The sequence below is a fragment of the Danio rerio genome, chromosome 7 (genome assembly GCF_049306965.1).
Source record: "Danio rerio strain Tuebingen ecotype United States chromosome 7, GRCz12tu, whole genome shotgun sequence".
NCBI lineage: Eukaryota > Metazoa > Chordata > Actinopteri > Cypriniformes > Danionidae > Danio > Danio rerio.
Genome location: NC_133182.1, coordinates 21,411,260 through 21,429,185, shown reverse-complemented (window position 1 = coordinate 21,429,185; position 17,926 = coordinate 21,411,260). Strand labels below are relative to the sequence as shown.

General features: G+C 37.1%; 2 protein-coding genes across 2 annotated transcripts in view; both read right to left on the bottom strand.

Moving 5' to 3' along the window:
- efnb3b (ephrin-B3b) overlaps positions 1-17,926 on the bottom strand; it is an 888,832-nt gene that overhangs the window by 398,716 nt on the left and 472,190 nt on the right. The gene's annotated exons all lie outside the window — the stretch shown is intronic.
- dnah2 (dynein, axonemal, heavy chain 2) overlaps positions 1-17,926 on the bottom strand; it is a 306,887-nt gene that overhangs the window by 178,783 nt on the left and 110,178 nt on the right. The window contains exon 28 of the mRNA XM_009303124.5: positions 5,893-5,975. Within this exon, the coding sequence (XP_009301399.2) occupies positions 5,893-5,975 (83 nt within the window). The remainder of the gene's footprint in view (positions 1-5,892; positions 5,976-17,926) is intronic.

The following is a 17,926-nucleotide window of genomic DNA, read 5'->3' as shown; positions in this document are numbered from 1 at the left end:
TTCAATTGTGTATATATATATATATATATATATATATATATATATATATATATATATATATATATATATATATATATATGTGTGTGTGTGTGTGTGTGTGTGTGTGTGTGTGTGTGTGTGTGTGTGTGTGTGTGTGTGTGTGTGTTTGTATATAATTAAATATTATCACACTTTAAAAATAATATTCTGAATGAACTACATCAATTCATAGATTTAGTAATTTTGTCATTTACTTTCATCATTTTAATGGGTTTAGCTTTTTTCTGCAAGTTACACGTGTAGTTATTTTGTTATTATTACAGGTTAAATATTATGCTTTAATTAATATTCTGAATGAACAACATTAATTTATAGATTCATTCTTATTTTTGTCATTCACTTTTATTATTTTAATTGGTTTTGCTTTTAAATATTTTTCATTATTACAGCCCATAAAAACAGTTCACGTCTTCACTTCTACATTACTTATGTAAGATCAAAAACTATTATGTGTGTATAAGATGAATCATGCTTATAAGAAGAAGACTCAGAGATCATTCAGCATTTGCACAGTTTTATTTACAGGAGGAATGTGCAGTGGGTTCAGGGGGAGTTGGAGATTTAGGGGAGGGATCAACTGTAGATCAGTTTGTGTTTGTTGATCCACAGCTGCTTTAGTATCAGATCATTCGTGTAGCGATGATACAGCAGCTCTCTATCTCTTTCCTCCTTCTCCTTCAGGAGTTTCCTCTTCGCCTTTTGCTTTGCCTTCTCCTCGGCCCACAGAGAAAGAAGCTGTGCCACTTTTCTGAACTTAGGCTTTTTGCGCTGAATTACTGGAGACGCCATGGAGAACTGAGAGGTCGACTCTTGTCCAGCAAAGTCTCCAGCTTCAATGACATCCTCCTCGTCCTCCATCATGCCACTTGACAAATATTCCTCCTCTTTCTCCTCCTCCTCCCAAGCAACCATCCGTCTGATAGGATGACAATTTGGAGAGCAGTGGGAGAAATCCTCATAAGATGAAGCACATGCTCCGGGCAGAGCGGCAGCATCATGAGCGTCAGGTAACACACTCGGAGGAGCTCCTCGCCTTGTGGGAGGACGAACTGGAGAACAATGATGGGAAAAATCGTCATATGATGAAGGACACACTCTGGGCAGAGCGGCAGCATCATGAGCGTCAGGAAACACACTCAATAGAGCTGCTCGTCTTGCAGAAGGACCATCAGGAGACACCATGGAGAACTGAGAGGTAGACTCTTCAGCTTCACTGAGGTCCTCCTCGCTTTGATGGAGATCCATCACTTTGCTCATCCAGGATTCCTCCTCCTTTTCCTCCCAAGCAATCATTGGTCTCAATGGTGAGGGAGACCTGCAGGCTTGGACCTCCACAAACTCGTTCTCCTTGTCCTCAATGTTGAGAAATAAGATTTCTGGAGGAGATGCGGAGCACACCAGAGGCTTTACTGGACTGAGAGGAGCAGCTCGTCTGGTAGGAGGACGTACTGAGGAGCAGTGGTAGGAGAACAGCTCATCTGGAGACTCTGGAAGCGACTGAATTTGAGTGGCTGGAAGAATGAAGTCTCCAGAGACGCCTGGAAGCTCAGATAGGTGTCCATCATGAGCCTTCAGGACAGAAGGTTTGGCAGGAGTCAGCAGTGGTTTGGCTTTCACCAGAAGAGGCTTTGACTCCTTCAGCTTTCTTCTGAGCCGTTTCCTCCTGCAGTTTTTGACATTCTCAGTGCAGTCAATGGCCTCGTTCTCTGCATGTTTCTCAACTGCCACCAGTTCTTGCGGAGCACACTTCTGTGTCTCCGTAACACGCAAGAAATGTGTAAAACGGCCAAAAAGCTTTCGAATTGCTCTGTTGAACACTGCCATCGTGAAAAACGAAAGGCCGAAAATCAATTCAAGAAGCAGGAAAAGTAGCTGTGGATAACTGTAAACTCCTTTAACACCAACAGAAGGTCATATTTAGAACTGCACTTTCTGCCAGAGCTGTATTCTAAAGATGACATCATAACATTTTTGAATTCTGAACTCAGAGAGAAGCAGCAAACAGACACATATGTTTAGACACACAAACACACCTACACACACACCTACACACACACACACACACGTTTGTTTTTGTGAAAAGTGGGTACATTACATAGGTTTCCATTATTTTTATACCCTGTAAACCGTAATGTTGTCTTTAATTAAACAATCAAGTTGACTGAACATTACTTAAAATTTAGCATTTTTGTCCTGTCACCTAAAAATATGAGTTAACTTAACTTATATACAATGAAACTGCATAAACTTAAGATTTTAAGTATAGTAAGCTCAAAATCACAATTAATCCTTTAAAAAATAGGTTGTATTTAATGTATTCTTGACTGTAAAATTCTATTATGTGCAACCTTTTAGTACAAAGTCTTTTCTTTTTTTACAGAAAACAAGGCTTCATGTATAATTATTCACCATAATGGAAAGAAATGGCTACTTATTTATCTTTTAAATTTTTTTTCGTATATAATTACACACAGAGACACACACACACACACTGAACTAAACAATTATAAGTATAAATCTATAATCTACCAAACTGGCAAGTTAAATAAACTTAAATATGCAAGTTTTGGGAGACTTCGTTACTCAATTAAATGAAGGCAGCGAGTTTACTCAACTAATTTTGTTCAGTCAACTTATTAGGGTTTTCAGTGTACTGTTCAAACTGTATATTGTATTGCCCTAACCCCACCCTACACCCAACCATCACAGGAGACAGAGTACAGCTTTACTCTCTGAAATAAACTCATTCTGTGTGATTTATCCTCTTAAGGCCCAAGGTATTTTTTACATGCATTTTCTCTTTGCTATTTGGGCTTATTGGAACCTAATTAGAATAAAAGTCTAAGTATAATCTTTTGATATGATGAACTTTTAGAGAAACATTCTGTCCCTATATGTGGGCTCGTGGTCAGAATATGCATAAAACACTTTTTCCCTAACTTTTTTGCATATTTAACAAGGATTTTTTTTTTACTTCCTTTGACTATCAGAGAGTAAAAATAGCATTTTTTCCTATTTTGGACAGTTAAAATTGAGTTTGGGACATTTCATATGCTGCAAAAAAGTTGCAGGATGACACTGTGTCTGTAACGAAATATAAAACATTCAAAGTATTTTAAATAATCACAGAGCTAAAAATGTGCTGTCCAAGAATGTGAACAATAGGAGGTTATAAGCTTGTTGAGAAATGAGGACATCACCAGTGTCTTCATATTTCATTTTTTATAATGCCTGTGTCATACCCCTGTCATGTCATACCCTGATATGTCAAAAACACACAAACACACACACACACACACACACACACACACACACACACACACACACACACACACACACACACACACACACACACACACACACACACACACTAACACACACACACACTAACACACACACACACACACGCATGCGCACTGAAAGATTGTTATATTGAAGACTGTAGCAAAGATGAAAATACGGTATATACAGAAGTATGCAGAAGGGTCAAACGCTTCCAGTGAACTGTATACAGTTACAAAATCAGACTGAAACTCAACAATCTCCACTGCCTGATTGATATACGATACAAAATGAGTCTCAGACTGTACAAGAAGCACTGAAGTAAATTACATTTTCCTATGTCATGTTTTTAAAATATGAACATTTACTTTACTCCAGTATTTTCAATAGTGTTTTATCGCTCACCGGCTGATTCTGACGGGCGCGTGCATGTAAACGGTTTTTCATCTCGATTTACGCTAAAATGCTCAATGCTGTAAAAGGAACCATATAAAATGTCAAATTTACAATAAATTCAAATTGACCGAATTTTCAAGGTCTGTTTCCATAGCTGTGTGTGTGTATGTGTGAGTTTGTGTGTGTGTGTGTGTGTGTGTGTGTGTGTGTGTGTGTGTGTGTGTGTGTGTGTGTGTGTGTGTTTATATGTGCGTTTGTTTGTGAATGCAAACATTCACAAACAAGAACAAGATGGACAAATAAAGAAGCCATGCAAAAATCTGTGTGACAATTCACCATACAAAATAATTAAAAACAAACATACATTACGAAACCATTTCCACCATCAAAACAGAAAAACATTCTAAGACTGTCACAAAGAACACTTCTGACCCTTTCCTGAATCATCCACATAAACACCCTCATACGCACACAGTGCTGCCTGCTAAAAACGAACAGGCCTGAAGGCATTTTCAGAAAACTTTCCGCCCATGGGAAGGCGGCTGCTTGTACAAATGATTCTATTAGATTAGAGCTTTTGTGCGGATGCCATATGCACAAAGCATCCTCTCCAGTTCTTATCTGCTCACAGCTCGTTTGTGTAATTGTGAGGACCGAACACTTTGCGAAAATCCCAAATGGTCTCAATCAAACCCAAAAGAGCAACAGCATCATTTGAGCTCATCTAAACACAAGAACGTCTTTTTTCGCTGGTATTTGTTCATGCACAGACAGTAGGTTTATGTTCTTTATTGGACCCTTGACTTGTTTGCCCACAAGCCATTCTGACTCTTGCTCTCTAAGGAGATTGATAGTAATTATGTTTGTGTGAGAGCTCAAGGTGCCCTGGCATTGATAAGCCATTTAGTCTGCGCATGAAAACACGGCGTGCTGTCAAACAGATTTGAACAGGGCTCTGAGAAAGCAATGCTGTCCAGCCAGTGGCTATTTTTCACACCCGAGCAAACTGCCCATCTAGGCAGCATTTTTGGGCATCAAAGGTGCATTTAAACACTGGATGGGTTTCAAATCCTACCGAGCTACACACGTAGGTGGCATTTCCAGGTATCAAAGGTCCATTCAAACACTGGCTGTGTTTCAAAATGCTCTGAGCTGCATTTCAAGATGGCATTTTTGCACATTATAAGAGCATTCAATCCAACATGGATATTTAAATCTGCTTATGATGGCCAAAATTTTGTCTAGCATGTGTGAGGCGGCTCACTAAGTTTTAAAACACAGCCAGCGTTGTGTCTCATTTGCTGGATTTGGTCTGTGGTGGTTGTGTCACACAGAGTAATATGATAATGCGGAGTTACTGGCTCCTCGCGCGTGGCGGTTCTCCCCTGCAGCAGGGCGCTCCATCATGTTGAGGAATGGAGTTTTTTAGGCAATGGCTTGTTTTTGGCACTAATATATTCACATTACGCTGCCGTTACAGCACGGATGAAGCCAGCAACAATCCCTTGGTGGACAGGGACTTCGCCAACAAAAAACAATTCAGCAATTACCGCTCAACTGGACAAGCATAAAAGTTATAGTACAATTACGGCTCAGTAAAAAAAAAAAATCTAATACATCAATTAGGGAAAGTCAATTAGGACAACTCCCCAATTAGGCAGAAAATCTGCTGGTGGAGGCTGTAGGCTGCTGCAAGCTGCTTGGGAAGACAAACTGTTTTAGGCTTGTGCATATGTGCTAATTTTGTATTTGTATTTCTTGAAGTTTTTACAAAATAAAAAATAAATACAATTTTATAAATATTAAAAAATAAAATTAAACTCTGTGGTACTGGTCTGGGATAAAATAAAATAAAATAAAATAATAAAATAAAATAAAATAATAAAGTGTGTGGTTTTGGTCTTGGACTTGAATAAAATAAAATAAATAAAATAGAATAAAATAAAATAAAATAGATATTAACAAATAAATAAATAATTAACTAATTAATAAAAACCTATAATAAATTTAATAATAATAAAATAACAAAATAAAAGTGTGTGGTACTGGTCTGGAACTTCAGTGCCACCTCCAGACACTGAATCAACATTATCATCTTTTTAAGATTCTCTTTATTGAGCACCTGAGTATCTGCAACCTCTTGACATTTGACCTTTGGGACCTCTGGCTTCTTACCTCAGTTTGTGGTGACCTTTGTCTTTGTGGGGTGTGATGTCCAGGGACATTTCCTTCCATGTCTTCATGATGCCTTCCAGCGTCTGTAAATAACAGGTCAGCATTAAGCTTTTTATGTTAGCACTAATTTTTCCAGACACATTCCAACTCAGCACTGAATGCCACATTGTATGAGAGCTGCAAGAACTGCCATCAGTCTTGCGGGAAAAGAACACTGATTAGGAGCCCTGCAAATTTTCCTTTCAAAATAAATGTTATAGATGGAGTCTTTCTAGAAATGCCAGACATGATGAGAAATGCACCAACGACACTTCTTATTTACTGTACATGCTTGAAACCTAGCAGACAACCTACCAAGTCAAGTACTACAGTAGTCTTAGGGATCATTTAAAGGTCTAATGAAATTAAAATTAAGCTTTTTAGATGTTAGTATCAGTACTTATTGTTTGTAGGTATCTATAAGCTAGTGTGCCCCAAAACAGTGACAAAATTCACATTTAGAAGATGTAAAACTGACATGAACATGTAATGCTTGTAGTTTGTCACTTCTTTCTAACTGGAGCCAAATAGTTTTATTAACACCACACCACATACTTCTGTCACCACATACTTCTGTTTCCCATCAAATCATAACCAATCAAATGCTCTCTAGTATCTGACATGCCCCGCCCCCTTCAAGACGCTTCTCATTTGCATTTTTATTTGATGCACTTGAGCTCAACCGCTCTAAATGGCAGAGCGGTGATAAAACAAAAAACTATTGGCGGTTTTTAAAAAAAGGGAGGAGCTACTATACGCCCTAACCCTTTTTTTTTGTGTTTCGGTTGAGATTACATAAAAAAAAAAAAAAATCTAATAAAATGTATCATCCCTAATCAAATAAAAATGCTTATTTTAAAGCACTTTACGATACCTTTAAACATTTCAACAGTTACAGCTTTTTAAAACCTATTCAATTGGCTGGTCACCTACAATTTATAAACATATTCATGGAGCATTTTCAACAATTTCAGGATAGTTTTACTTCACTATATTTTGTTTAAGTGTAATATCATACTTTTATTTTCTACATTTCATAAAAAACATGCCGTTCTTTGTTATTTTGAAGTGGAGAAAGTCTTACATGATCTGAAACTAACAAATAATAGTGATGTCCTGTCTGTGATTGAGCTGATCCTTTACATTTATCACGTTAAATCTGATCTCAAATCACACTGAATGATTAAATCATCAATTGGACTGATCAACAAGCAATCTGAGATCCTGTTTAATGATTCAAAGATTCAAATGATCCAGTAAAAGATTCAAACATTAAAGTGATTGACCTTATTCTTCAATGCGGAAGCATGCCTGTATTCATGATTGTTTTAGAACTTCTGATTAAGTCGTCTAAGGCAGGGGTTTTCAAACTTTTTCAGCTGAGGGCCCCTTTGTGTAGGGCGAATTCTTTCGGGGACCCCCCAAAAATAAAAATGACGCCACCCCCTCAAATTAACAACTGTACTTAATTTTTTTAAAATTGTATTATTCAATGCATTTATATTATTATATATTATTCAATAAATTTATATTATTCATTATCTGGATTAATTTTTGTAAGTTGTTAGTTGAGTTGACATGGTTTTAGTGCTTCAATCTATTGATCAAATCTTGATGCGCAGTACTCATTGTGGTCTGCTCTCACTGGATTATTCCATCAAGCCATATTTTGTGTACAAGTCATCACTTTACACAGTTTTTATGCCATTTTTATGCTTTTTTTCAGCCTATGCACAGCTAGACTCTTCTGTATTTACCCTTACAGCTGAGAGTCTAAATGTATCTGAAGATTTAAAGCTTTAAAGTTTTAAAGAGTTTTGTCATTCATCAGCCTGTTAACAGTTAACTGTACTGTTGTAACTAACAATACTACAATGGAGGCTGTAGTGGTTCAGTGTGTTTTGTTTATTTTTATTCCTTTTTTTTGTGCACATCATAATTTACTCAGGTCGACAATCCTGACTTACACTGATAAAAAAATAATTTCCTAAATGCAATCTAGAATTGGGTATTCAAGTTCAAAGATCCACAAGTTTTACTTTGCTTAATTTTAGAAGCTTTGCTGACTTTAAAATGTTCATACCAGTTTGTTCTATTAATAATAATACTGAACATTACATTTAAATTAGTTACACAAACAAATATGGGAAAAAGTGGAACAAAAATGCATTTATATTCAGAGTATTAAAATTTGATCAGGTATGTTGAGCTCCATTAAATACAGAGCACTAATACATTTTAATATTTAATAATTATTAGCCCCATAACATAACACAAACAGATACATAATAATTTTTAAAGGCTATAGTGGTTTTACAATTTAGTTTTTTTTAATCATCCAGTTATGAACCAATGTGTGTAAGACGTCCACTGCAGAGCTCATCCAGCTGTCATTAGTGTAACAGGAGTGAAACTGAGCACTCGCTGATGTGATGACAGCTCCATTCATTGTTATTGCAGCACTTTTTGCTTTACAATTTTAATATGTTTGTTTGCCATGCTGCAAAGTCTGATATTTGTACAATGCAAAGTGTAAAAGCCTGTCGCGCTGTGGACGAGGTGCAATGTTGTGCCGTGTCTTTAAAATGCTATTTGTTTCCTATGAGTGAAGCCTGCGCAGAGAGGCGCGTACTCCGCAGCACCCAGCTGATCGGTTACTTAGGAACGCAAGCCATAAACAGGGTAGTGCTTTCAGCCACCGATGATGTTCTTATTGATCATGTATTTTAACTGAAATATAGTCAGTCAAACCTGAGCATTCATTTAGTTGTTTAGCGTAAAAGAGGTAAGCGTAAGTGAAAGGTAAACGCCGTCAGGTGCAGCAGACAAGCGCCAAAAATCACAGTCAGGAAGCGCCTGGCCAGAAGCGCTTATTCAATAAAAGTCACCGTCCACGGAGGCGGGCCGCTGCGCTTCTTTTCCTGTGTCACGAAAGTGTCAACTGCATTTAAATTACATAAGTATAAAGCTTCATTTTTGCAGTACTTTTGAGCTCAAATCATAATAAAAATATATTAACCTTCAGAATGATGCAGGACACAAAGTTCATCCATGTGGGCTCATTGATCTAAAATTTCTTTGCGGCCCCCCTAGCGCCATCTGGCCGCGGACCCCAGTTTGAAAACCCCTGGTCTAAGGGAGAATGGAAGAAATGACTAGGAATAATAAACGATATAATACGATCAAAACCAATTGCTCTATAAACAGTGTTCATAACTATACACAAAAGTAGAATAAAATAAAAGGAAAATATCAGTTTGCAACATCAAGCAGCGTATCAAGATTTTCATTGTCTAAAAATCAGTGGAAGTGAATGAGACCAGAGATCTTGAGCCCAAAAAAATTCCAACGGCTGAAGAATAATGCCAATACAGTTAGAAAAAGCAAAGAAATGACAAAGTCAGACAAAAAAAAAAGAGACAAAACCAGGAGATTCTCAAAGCTTGACTATGTATATAATCAATAACTCTAAGGTTTTAAAGCAGAATTTCAGGATTTTTTTAAATTGTAAATAAATTTTAAAAATAGGTCAAAACTGTCAAATCCTTGACTGTCCGATATTGTGCATTAAAGCAATAGTAATATAATGCAAATGAATGTCAAAGAATCTTCCTCACAGCACGTTACATACAAAACTAGAATAACTGCGTAGCACTCTTGTTAAATTATTAAAATGTTTTACCCTCTTTTTATATTCTATGTTTATGTTTTGTCCACATATATCTGGTTGGTTTAGCTCATATATGTTTATTATTATTTTAATCTTATATTTTATTATATTTGTTATATTTACAGTATATAACATAATCAAAAATTTAATAAAAATATATTTTTTTAAATATTTAACACACACACACACACACACACACGCACACACACACGCACACACACACGCACGCACTCCCCCCATTTCTGTTTAACGCACAGAAGATTTTTTTCAACACATTTCTAAACATAATAGTTTTATTAACTTATTTCTAATAACTGATTTGTTTTATCTTTGCCATGATGACAGTAAATAATATTTTACTAGATATTTTCCCAAGACATTTCTATAAAGCTTAAAGTGACATTTAAAGGCCTAACCAGGTTATTAGGTTAACTAGGCAGGTTAGGGTAATTAGGCAAGTTATTGTATAATGATGGTTTGTTCTGTAGACAATCAGATAAAAATATAGCTTAAAGGGGCTAATAATTTTGATCCTAAAATGGGTTTTAAAAAAATTAAAAATTTTAAAAATACTGTGAAAATTTTCTGAATCTGTTAAACATATACAATGTTATTGGTAAGTTTAGCTATTTTCAGGCATTTGCACTTTGAAATTGTCATTAATAACTGGTAGTAGATATAGTTTTAATAATAAAACATTTTATTGCAAAGTAAAGAAACATTCCTAACACAGTACTTTATCAAGTACATTACAAATTAAGTAAATCAGTTTTTTTTTTTAGATCTACAAAAGCACAAGCAAAATTAATACTTTTACCAGGGTTATCATTTATTAACAGTGCATTCCAAATGAGATATAAATCGCTCTCTGAAGGGCACTTCAGAGTGAAAACAATCATGGCCGCCATATTGAAGTGTTCCAAACCGAAGTGCTCATAACTGGCCACTTCGAAGGGCTCTTTGAAATAAAGGATTTTGAAAGGTGCAACTGATAGACACTTCAGTCGTCTCGTTAAGATGACTTTAGAAATGCTTCCCAAAAACAGCTTTTTTGACCCCTACAACCTTCATCCCTTCTAAGCTGTCATTTTGGAGGGTAAACCCTTTGAAGTGATTAGGGCATAGAGATGAGTCCTTCCAGATGAAATGCAGTGTAAGTCTGTACTTTTAGTCAAGTACCTGGTTTGTGTACTTCATCCACCATTGATTGTTAGGCATCACAGCAATGTGTGAACTCCGGCAACATTTCAGATATATTGAGCTGCCTAAGTAGACTTTCAAAAAAAATTGATTTGCTTCACAAATGTATTTAAAGATTCATACACTAGTTCTCTTTCAAAACTTATAGGCAGCACATCTAGAGTTACTGAGCATCATAGGTGAATTTAAAAATTCAAAGCATGACTTTAAAACATAGTGAGCTACCACAAGTTATTTGGTATATATTTGGCTGTTTCTCCAAAACTAGTGAGCTGCCAATGTGTGACATTTTACTGTATCAACTCTCAGTTTGCAAATTTTCATGGACAAAATCCACACATTTTAAGGAGTCTGTGCAATTGGTAATGTCACTCGAGGCTCAAGTTTAAATCTGTTTTAATTAAAGGAACACTCCTTTTAAAAAAAAAAAGGATTTTAGGACTGCCCTTGAGTTAAAGTAGTTGAGTTTACAAATTTTTAATCCATTGAGCCAACCTCTGGGTCTGGTGGGTACTTTTAACGGGTCTGGTAGGTACTTAAAGGGTCACGAAACACCAAAACACATTTTTTGAGCTGTTGACAGTCGTATATGTGTCCCACACTGCTAAAAACACTGTTAGGACACCTATATCTCACTAAAAAGTGTAAATTGGTTGTTTTTGCGTTATTTCAAGCAAATTCGTACTTCCGGTTTGAAACAAATTTTTGAAGCTGCGTCACGGTCATGACATAATAGCCTTGTATTCCAGCGTGCAGACTGGGCGTCTGTGCCAGAGTTTGTCTTATTACGTCTTACAGTGTGATGCATTAATGCATGAGTAAGGCTTGGTTCAAACCAATCAGCGCGCTCTATTGTGCAACTTCATTAATATTAATTACTATCACCGTGTTTACACGACAGAGAAGCCACGCTGTGTTGGCAAAACAAGCGTGAAGTATTGCTTTTATAGTTTACTGCAGTTAAGTTTCGTTTTCATTTTCTCTCTGTGAGAGCTCAGAGTCACGTGTGGATTAGCAGTGTACGCGACGTTCGACAACAATAATTTACGTGTCTAAGGAGGATTATTGTTTACCTGAGAGCTGTTCTCATCTGCAAAAGCTGAGATCCGGATTCGCTTGTAGTATTCTCTTCATAAAGACGCGGCTCTAGTAGTTGCTGGTGATTGTCCTGTCTCTACAGATTTGGTAAGTGAGCGACCAGTGCTCTTTGTTTATTCAGTTTGTTTGTATCTAACAAACTATTGCACCGAGTGTAAACACGTTAGCACCACAACCAAACTTTAACCTCGTGTAGGGTTTTTACCGCATTTAGTGACCGGAATAACACACGCGGCTTTCTGACACTACCTGCCGTGTGCATCTAAGTTTCCGGGAAATGCAGAGGGTTTTTATTCTCTCACTCGCCGAGTGGTATCAAACATTGCATGAAAAATACACGCTTAGAGCAGTTCCTCGAATCAAATATCTCATTTGTCGCGAGGGACATGAATGAATTCCCTGAATGAAAGAGCTAAACTGCAGTTAAAGTCCACCATTTAATAATTTGGCAAATAATTCGACTACAGATGTCCATGAAGGTTAAACACCATCACTTTCTGTGTGTGTGTATTTTGACTCTGAACCTCGCGCGTGCCCAAATAGACACTCCCACACCCTCCCACTTTAGTTCCTCTGACACTCCCCCCTAAACAGAGCTGGACACGCCCACTTTTCTGACTTTTTCAAAGTAGAGGTGTGAAAACACCCTGCTGAAACGAGGGGGTTTCATGACCCTTTAAAGCTAAACACTTTTAGATTAGCTTAGCATAGATCATTCAATTGGCTTAGCATCTTGCTCGAAAATGATCAAAGAGTTGATAATTTTTCTATTTAAGAATGGACTCTTCTGTAGTTACATTGTGTACTAAGACTGACAGAAAACGGAAAGTTACTATCTTCTAAGTCAATATCGCTAGGAACTATACTCTCATTCTGGAGTAATAATCAAGGTACTTTGCTGCTGTAACATGGCTGCAGCAGGGCAATGATATTATGCAGCACCTGAAAATAGTTGTGAATCGTCTCTCACAAATGTCTTCATGGTTGCAAGGCACAATCTAGAGTTACCGGCCATCATAGGTAGATTTAAAGATTCAAAGCATGACTTTAAATCATATTGAGCTACCACAACATGTTTTGCCTAAAATACTGATAAATTTACCAAGATGGTATTTTTTTGTTTTTTTCTACAAAACTAGTGAGCTGCCAATCTAAATGACATTTTACTGTATTAACTTTCAGTTTGCAAATTTTCATAGACAAAATCCACACATTTTATAGAGTCTGTGACCAAGTTTAAATCTATGTTGAATAAAGGAACGCTCCTCTTTTTTTTTTTTTTTTTTTTTGAAAATAGGCCAATTTTAGGACTTCTCTAGAGTTAAAAAAAAGTTGATTTTACCATTTTTGAATCCATGGAGCTATTCTCCGGGTCTGGTGGGTACTTTTATCAGGTCTGGTTGGTACTAAAAGTTAAGCACTTTTAGCTTTGCTTAGTATAGATCATTCAATTGGATTAGCAACTTGCTCAAAAATGATCAAAGAGTTCTAAGACTGACAGAAAATGAAAATTTACTATTTTCTAAGTCAGTATGGCTAGGAACTATACTCTCGTTCTGGAGTAATAATCAAGGAACTTTGGCTGCAGCAGGGCAATAATATCATGCAGCACCTAAAAACAGTTGTGAATCGTCTCTCACAAATGTCTACATGGTTGCAAGGCACACTCTCTGTGCAAGCAGGTGGTCACAATGGTTATAATGAAGGATGTTAGTTGATTTTAAAGCGCTGCATAATTTCATTGCACCTTTCAAATGATCAATATCATCAAATGTCATTTTTAAGCATCAATGATGCTAATGGTCTAATCCAGGGGTCACCAATCCTGGTCCTGGAGGGCCGTTGTCCCTGCAGGGTTTAGCTCCATCTTGCCTCAACACACCTGCCTGGATGTTTCAAGTATACCTTGTAAGACCTTGATTAGCTTGTTCAGGTGTGTTTGATTAGGGTTGGAAATAAAATCTGCAGGACACCGGCCCTCCAGGAACAAGTTTGGTGACCACTGGTCTAATCCAATTCAAAGATCTATGCTAAGCTACATTGAAAGTGCTCCTGAAGTCAGACAAAAAGATCAGCTGAATGAATTTAAGAAATAGTAATTGTAAAATAAAAACTGTTCCACTTAAAAAAAGAAAAGTGGATTGTTCTTTTAACAGATTGAACATGATCTCTGCATGATCTGATAGTAAACTAACCGATTGTTAAGTCGTGACGTATGGAATACTGTTTCTGGGTCCAAGCCGCTACTCATTTGAATTGAGAAAATATAATCATGCTGTCCACAACAGTCTCTGCATCACAAACACCAATATTTTAACAATTTTTTAAAAATTATCACTTTCTGGTTATGGAATATTAGGCATGGATATTGCGATGGTGATTTTCGAAAGTATTACAGTGCTTTGTCAATGTTTCTTATTATTTGTTGAGTCTTCCCACACAGCTTGATAGAGTGCTTGGACCCGGAAGCCACTTCATGTGACGTCACACTTAAAAAGCGGACAAGTCACTTTGCCCATTGACATTCACTATTTATTGTATAAGAACGAGTAACATGGAAATACAATTATTCTCAGTTTCAAAAATTCCCCCTTACAAAAAAAATTCAAAGATGGGGTCTTTCCAAAAACACCAGGCATGCACCATGCCAACGACGCTTCTCATTTACACTATCTGCTTTTCTCTTCTCTCTCTCTCTCTCTCTGCGGGTGACTTCTAGGTGAACCGCTCTGTGCTTTGGGGGTTATGAGGGTTTGCTCTCCCATTGCCGCTCTCGAACCAAAGCTGTGTTGTTGTAACCTCTGCAAGCACAGAGCAGAACGTCTGGGAATCTCCCTGGGCTGAAAGCGAGAAGAGAGGGGAGAAGGGAGAAGTGCAGCCTTCCACAGTCTGACAGCTGGACAGGGCAGCTCTCCTCTGCAGGGCCAGTAAAGGCTGCTCTGAAGGAAATTAAGCACAAGGCTCATTTCCCCTGTGGCCGGCACACATGACCCACGACTGCAGCCTGGGGACAGACGCCTCCAGCAGCACTGCGCTCGTACTGTACTGCACCATTACTGAACACAGTCCAGGAAATTTTCCCTTTTCAAGTCTAAAATAGGACTATAAACCAGTCGACTCTTAGGCCTGTTTCACACATCCTGCTTTTGAGGCACATAATGTAGCTTGTGCTTTTACTGTAAAGGCACTTTTGCTGCATAACAGCTCTATGTGGAAAATAAAGAGACTTCTGTTTTGTTTTTTTATAGAGCACATTTCCTACAATAACCGTCATAAATTATAATACAAATAATATAATGGATATCACTAGTGGCCCTTTGAGGATTATTACAATCTTGGTGGCCATGAAATCTAATTTACATGAGGAGGTGGAATGACATTTACTTCCAAATGGTAATTAATTTACGCTGAACCCAAAACATAGCAATAAACTGCTTAAAGCGTCTGGAGTCAATCAGTGGTGCTGAATAAAAATGTTTGGGAATTTGCATCAGGCCAGGCCCTTTTCAAACAATGGGGAAGTTATTTGTTCCAGTACTGTGTTTATTCATAAAATCTGACATAAACACATTTTCAAATAGTATATGTAAATATGCTGCAGTTTAAAAGTTTGGTGTCAGTATGAATTTAAAATGCTCTTATAATGCACTTTATTTAGTTTTCTATTTCAATATATTTTAAAACATTATTTATTCGTTTGATATTAAAGCCAATTTTAATGACTCCAGTGTCTCAAGGAGTGATAGGAAGTTCAGATCATTGTCCTGACTCAAAATTACACCCAAAATTAGTTTACCTTTTGAGTCTTTTGGTAGTCGTTCGTTCATCATGTGACAGCATCTAAAGAGATGACTCAAAACCAAGAGATTAATGGATCAAATCTATTTCCAGCTCTAAATGTACATGATTAGCCTCTGTCTTTCACGTGATGATCGGACGACTCAAACTGAGGACTCAAGAGATGAACGAATCAAATCATTTTCTGGCTCTAAATGTATATGATTGGCTTCTGTCTTTCACATGATGAAAGAACGACTCTAACCTGATAGAGCAGTGGTTCCCAAAGCAGGTGTTGGGACCCCCTGGGGGGTCGTGGGACAATGACAGGGGGTCGCTTGGTGATTTAAAAAAAGTCAAATTTTTTAAAACTATTAGAATTATAATATTTTTACCATAACTTACAGAAGATAAAAATATTAGTTTTTAATAGTAAAAACAACAACATTCAAATGAAAAGTCATCAGCCTAAATTGTTTTACAGGATCGGTGTGGTATGCTAGACTAAGAACACAGCAATAGTGACAGCTTCAGCAGATTGATCTTACAGCACCAGGTTAAACTTTTTGACAACTTTATGGCAATCAAAGACATAAAAAAAAAACAAATACAGGCCACAACTGAACAATTTAGAATGATCTCTGATTGGCGTTCTCCAAAATTAGACCAAGAATAGACTTGTGAAAACATTGTGTCCAGCAGTCTCTTTAGCTGAGGTTAATAATAAACAAATTAATAAATGATTATAAAAATGATATGGTTGTAAGACTGTCGCAGTTTTTGTGTTGTCAATATGCTTGTGTTTATATAGGTCTAACGTTGTATGAGCAATGTTTGCATATGTATAAGCACCTAAGAGAAATTTGTGGTTCGCGAGTCACTGGCATTGTTATTTTAGGGGTCTCGGGCTGAAAAGTTTGGAAACCCCTTGTAATAGAGAAGCCAAAAATGAACTAATCTTCTCCTTCATCTGCAAAATTGTGTACATGCGTGAATAAAAGAATTACTGCCCGAGAACAAACCGTCACTAGTCTTAAGTTTCATGTGTCTCAATGCTTTAAGTTTGAAGTGTCTCAAGTGTCTCAATGTTGAAAAAAAGTGCTGATTAATAATTTTGGTAAGTGCAATTTAATATTTTGTAATTGTAATTTTAACTGAAAAACATTTTTCATTATTGCGGTATGATTTTATAACTCAGATTGTGTTTTATTTCTAATTTAAATCGTTAACTTAAAAGCATGCTTGCACAGACTTGCACACAGCCAGACAAACCTTAACACCAAAACGCTTCTTTTCTTTCTGCTTCCGTTCCAAGCTACTAATGTTCCATGCTGCTGTAATATGTGAAAGCAGGCCTACGTTTTAAAATAAATACAAACCTGACCGTTAGTATAAACAAAGAGCAGTGTGATAGCTTTGTACTCATGAACACTGTGGCCTTTAGATTCAGACTGTTTGGCTAATGCAAACACATCTGCACTGCTGCAGACTCTCAAACTGTGGCTCTCTCTCTGCTGAGATTCTCTACTGGGGCGCTCCGAATACCGGATGTCACTCTAAGGAGATCATCTTTGACCTTCCAAACCTGACCTCTGACCAAAATCCTCCTGACAGTGACTTTCCTTTTCTCTTTTACATACGGAACCTCTGAGGATCATATGCCGGAGCAGAGGGAAATGAACCTTGATGAACCTACAGTCCTTCGCTGAGACAAAAGAATAAAAAAAATTGAATGAGGAAGATACTCTTAAGGGGCCATGAAATGAAAAAAAAAAACTTTGTTCTTCACATTTCACAATCGACTGCTTTGTGAATTATTCACAATGCTGCTGCTTTTTCAAAATATCTTTTAGTGAACTGAATGTTTCTGAGGTGGACTAAAATTAAAGGGAAAGTTCACCCAAAAATTGACTATTTACTCACCCTCAAGTGCTTTCAAACCTTTCACTCACTCACTTTCCTTCAACTTTGTCCCTGCTTTATTAGGGGTCGACACAGTAAAATGAACCGGCAATTACTTTTGCATTTACATTTTTTTGCTTTTATGTGGCGGATAGCCTTTAAGCTTCAACCTAGCACTGAGAGTACACTAACCGGTGAACCCCCAGTGCTAGGAAATGCCTCTATGCTCTCTCATTCACATACACACACATACAGGTACACTACAGACAATTTTAGTTTATCCAATTCAACTAAACCAAATGTCTGCGAGCTGTGGGGGGAAACCCACGCAAACACAGGGAGAATGTG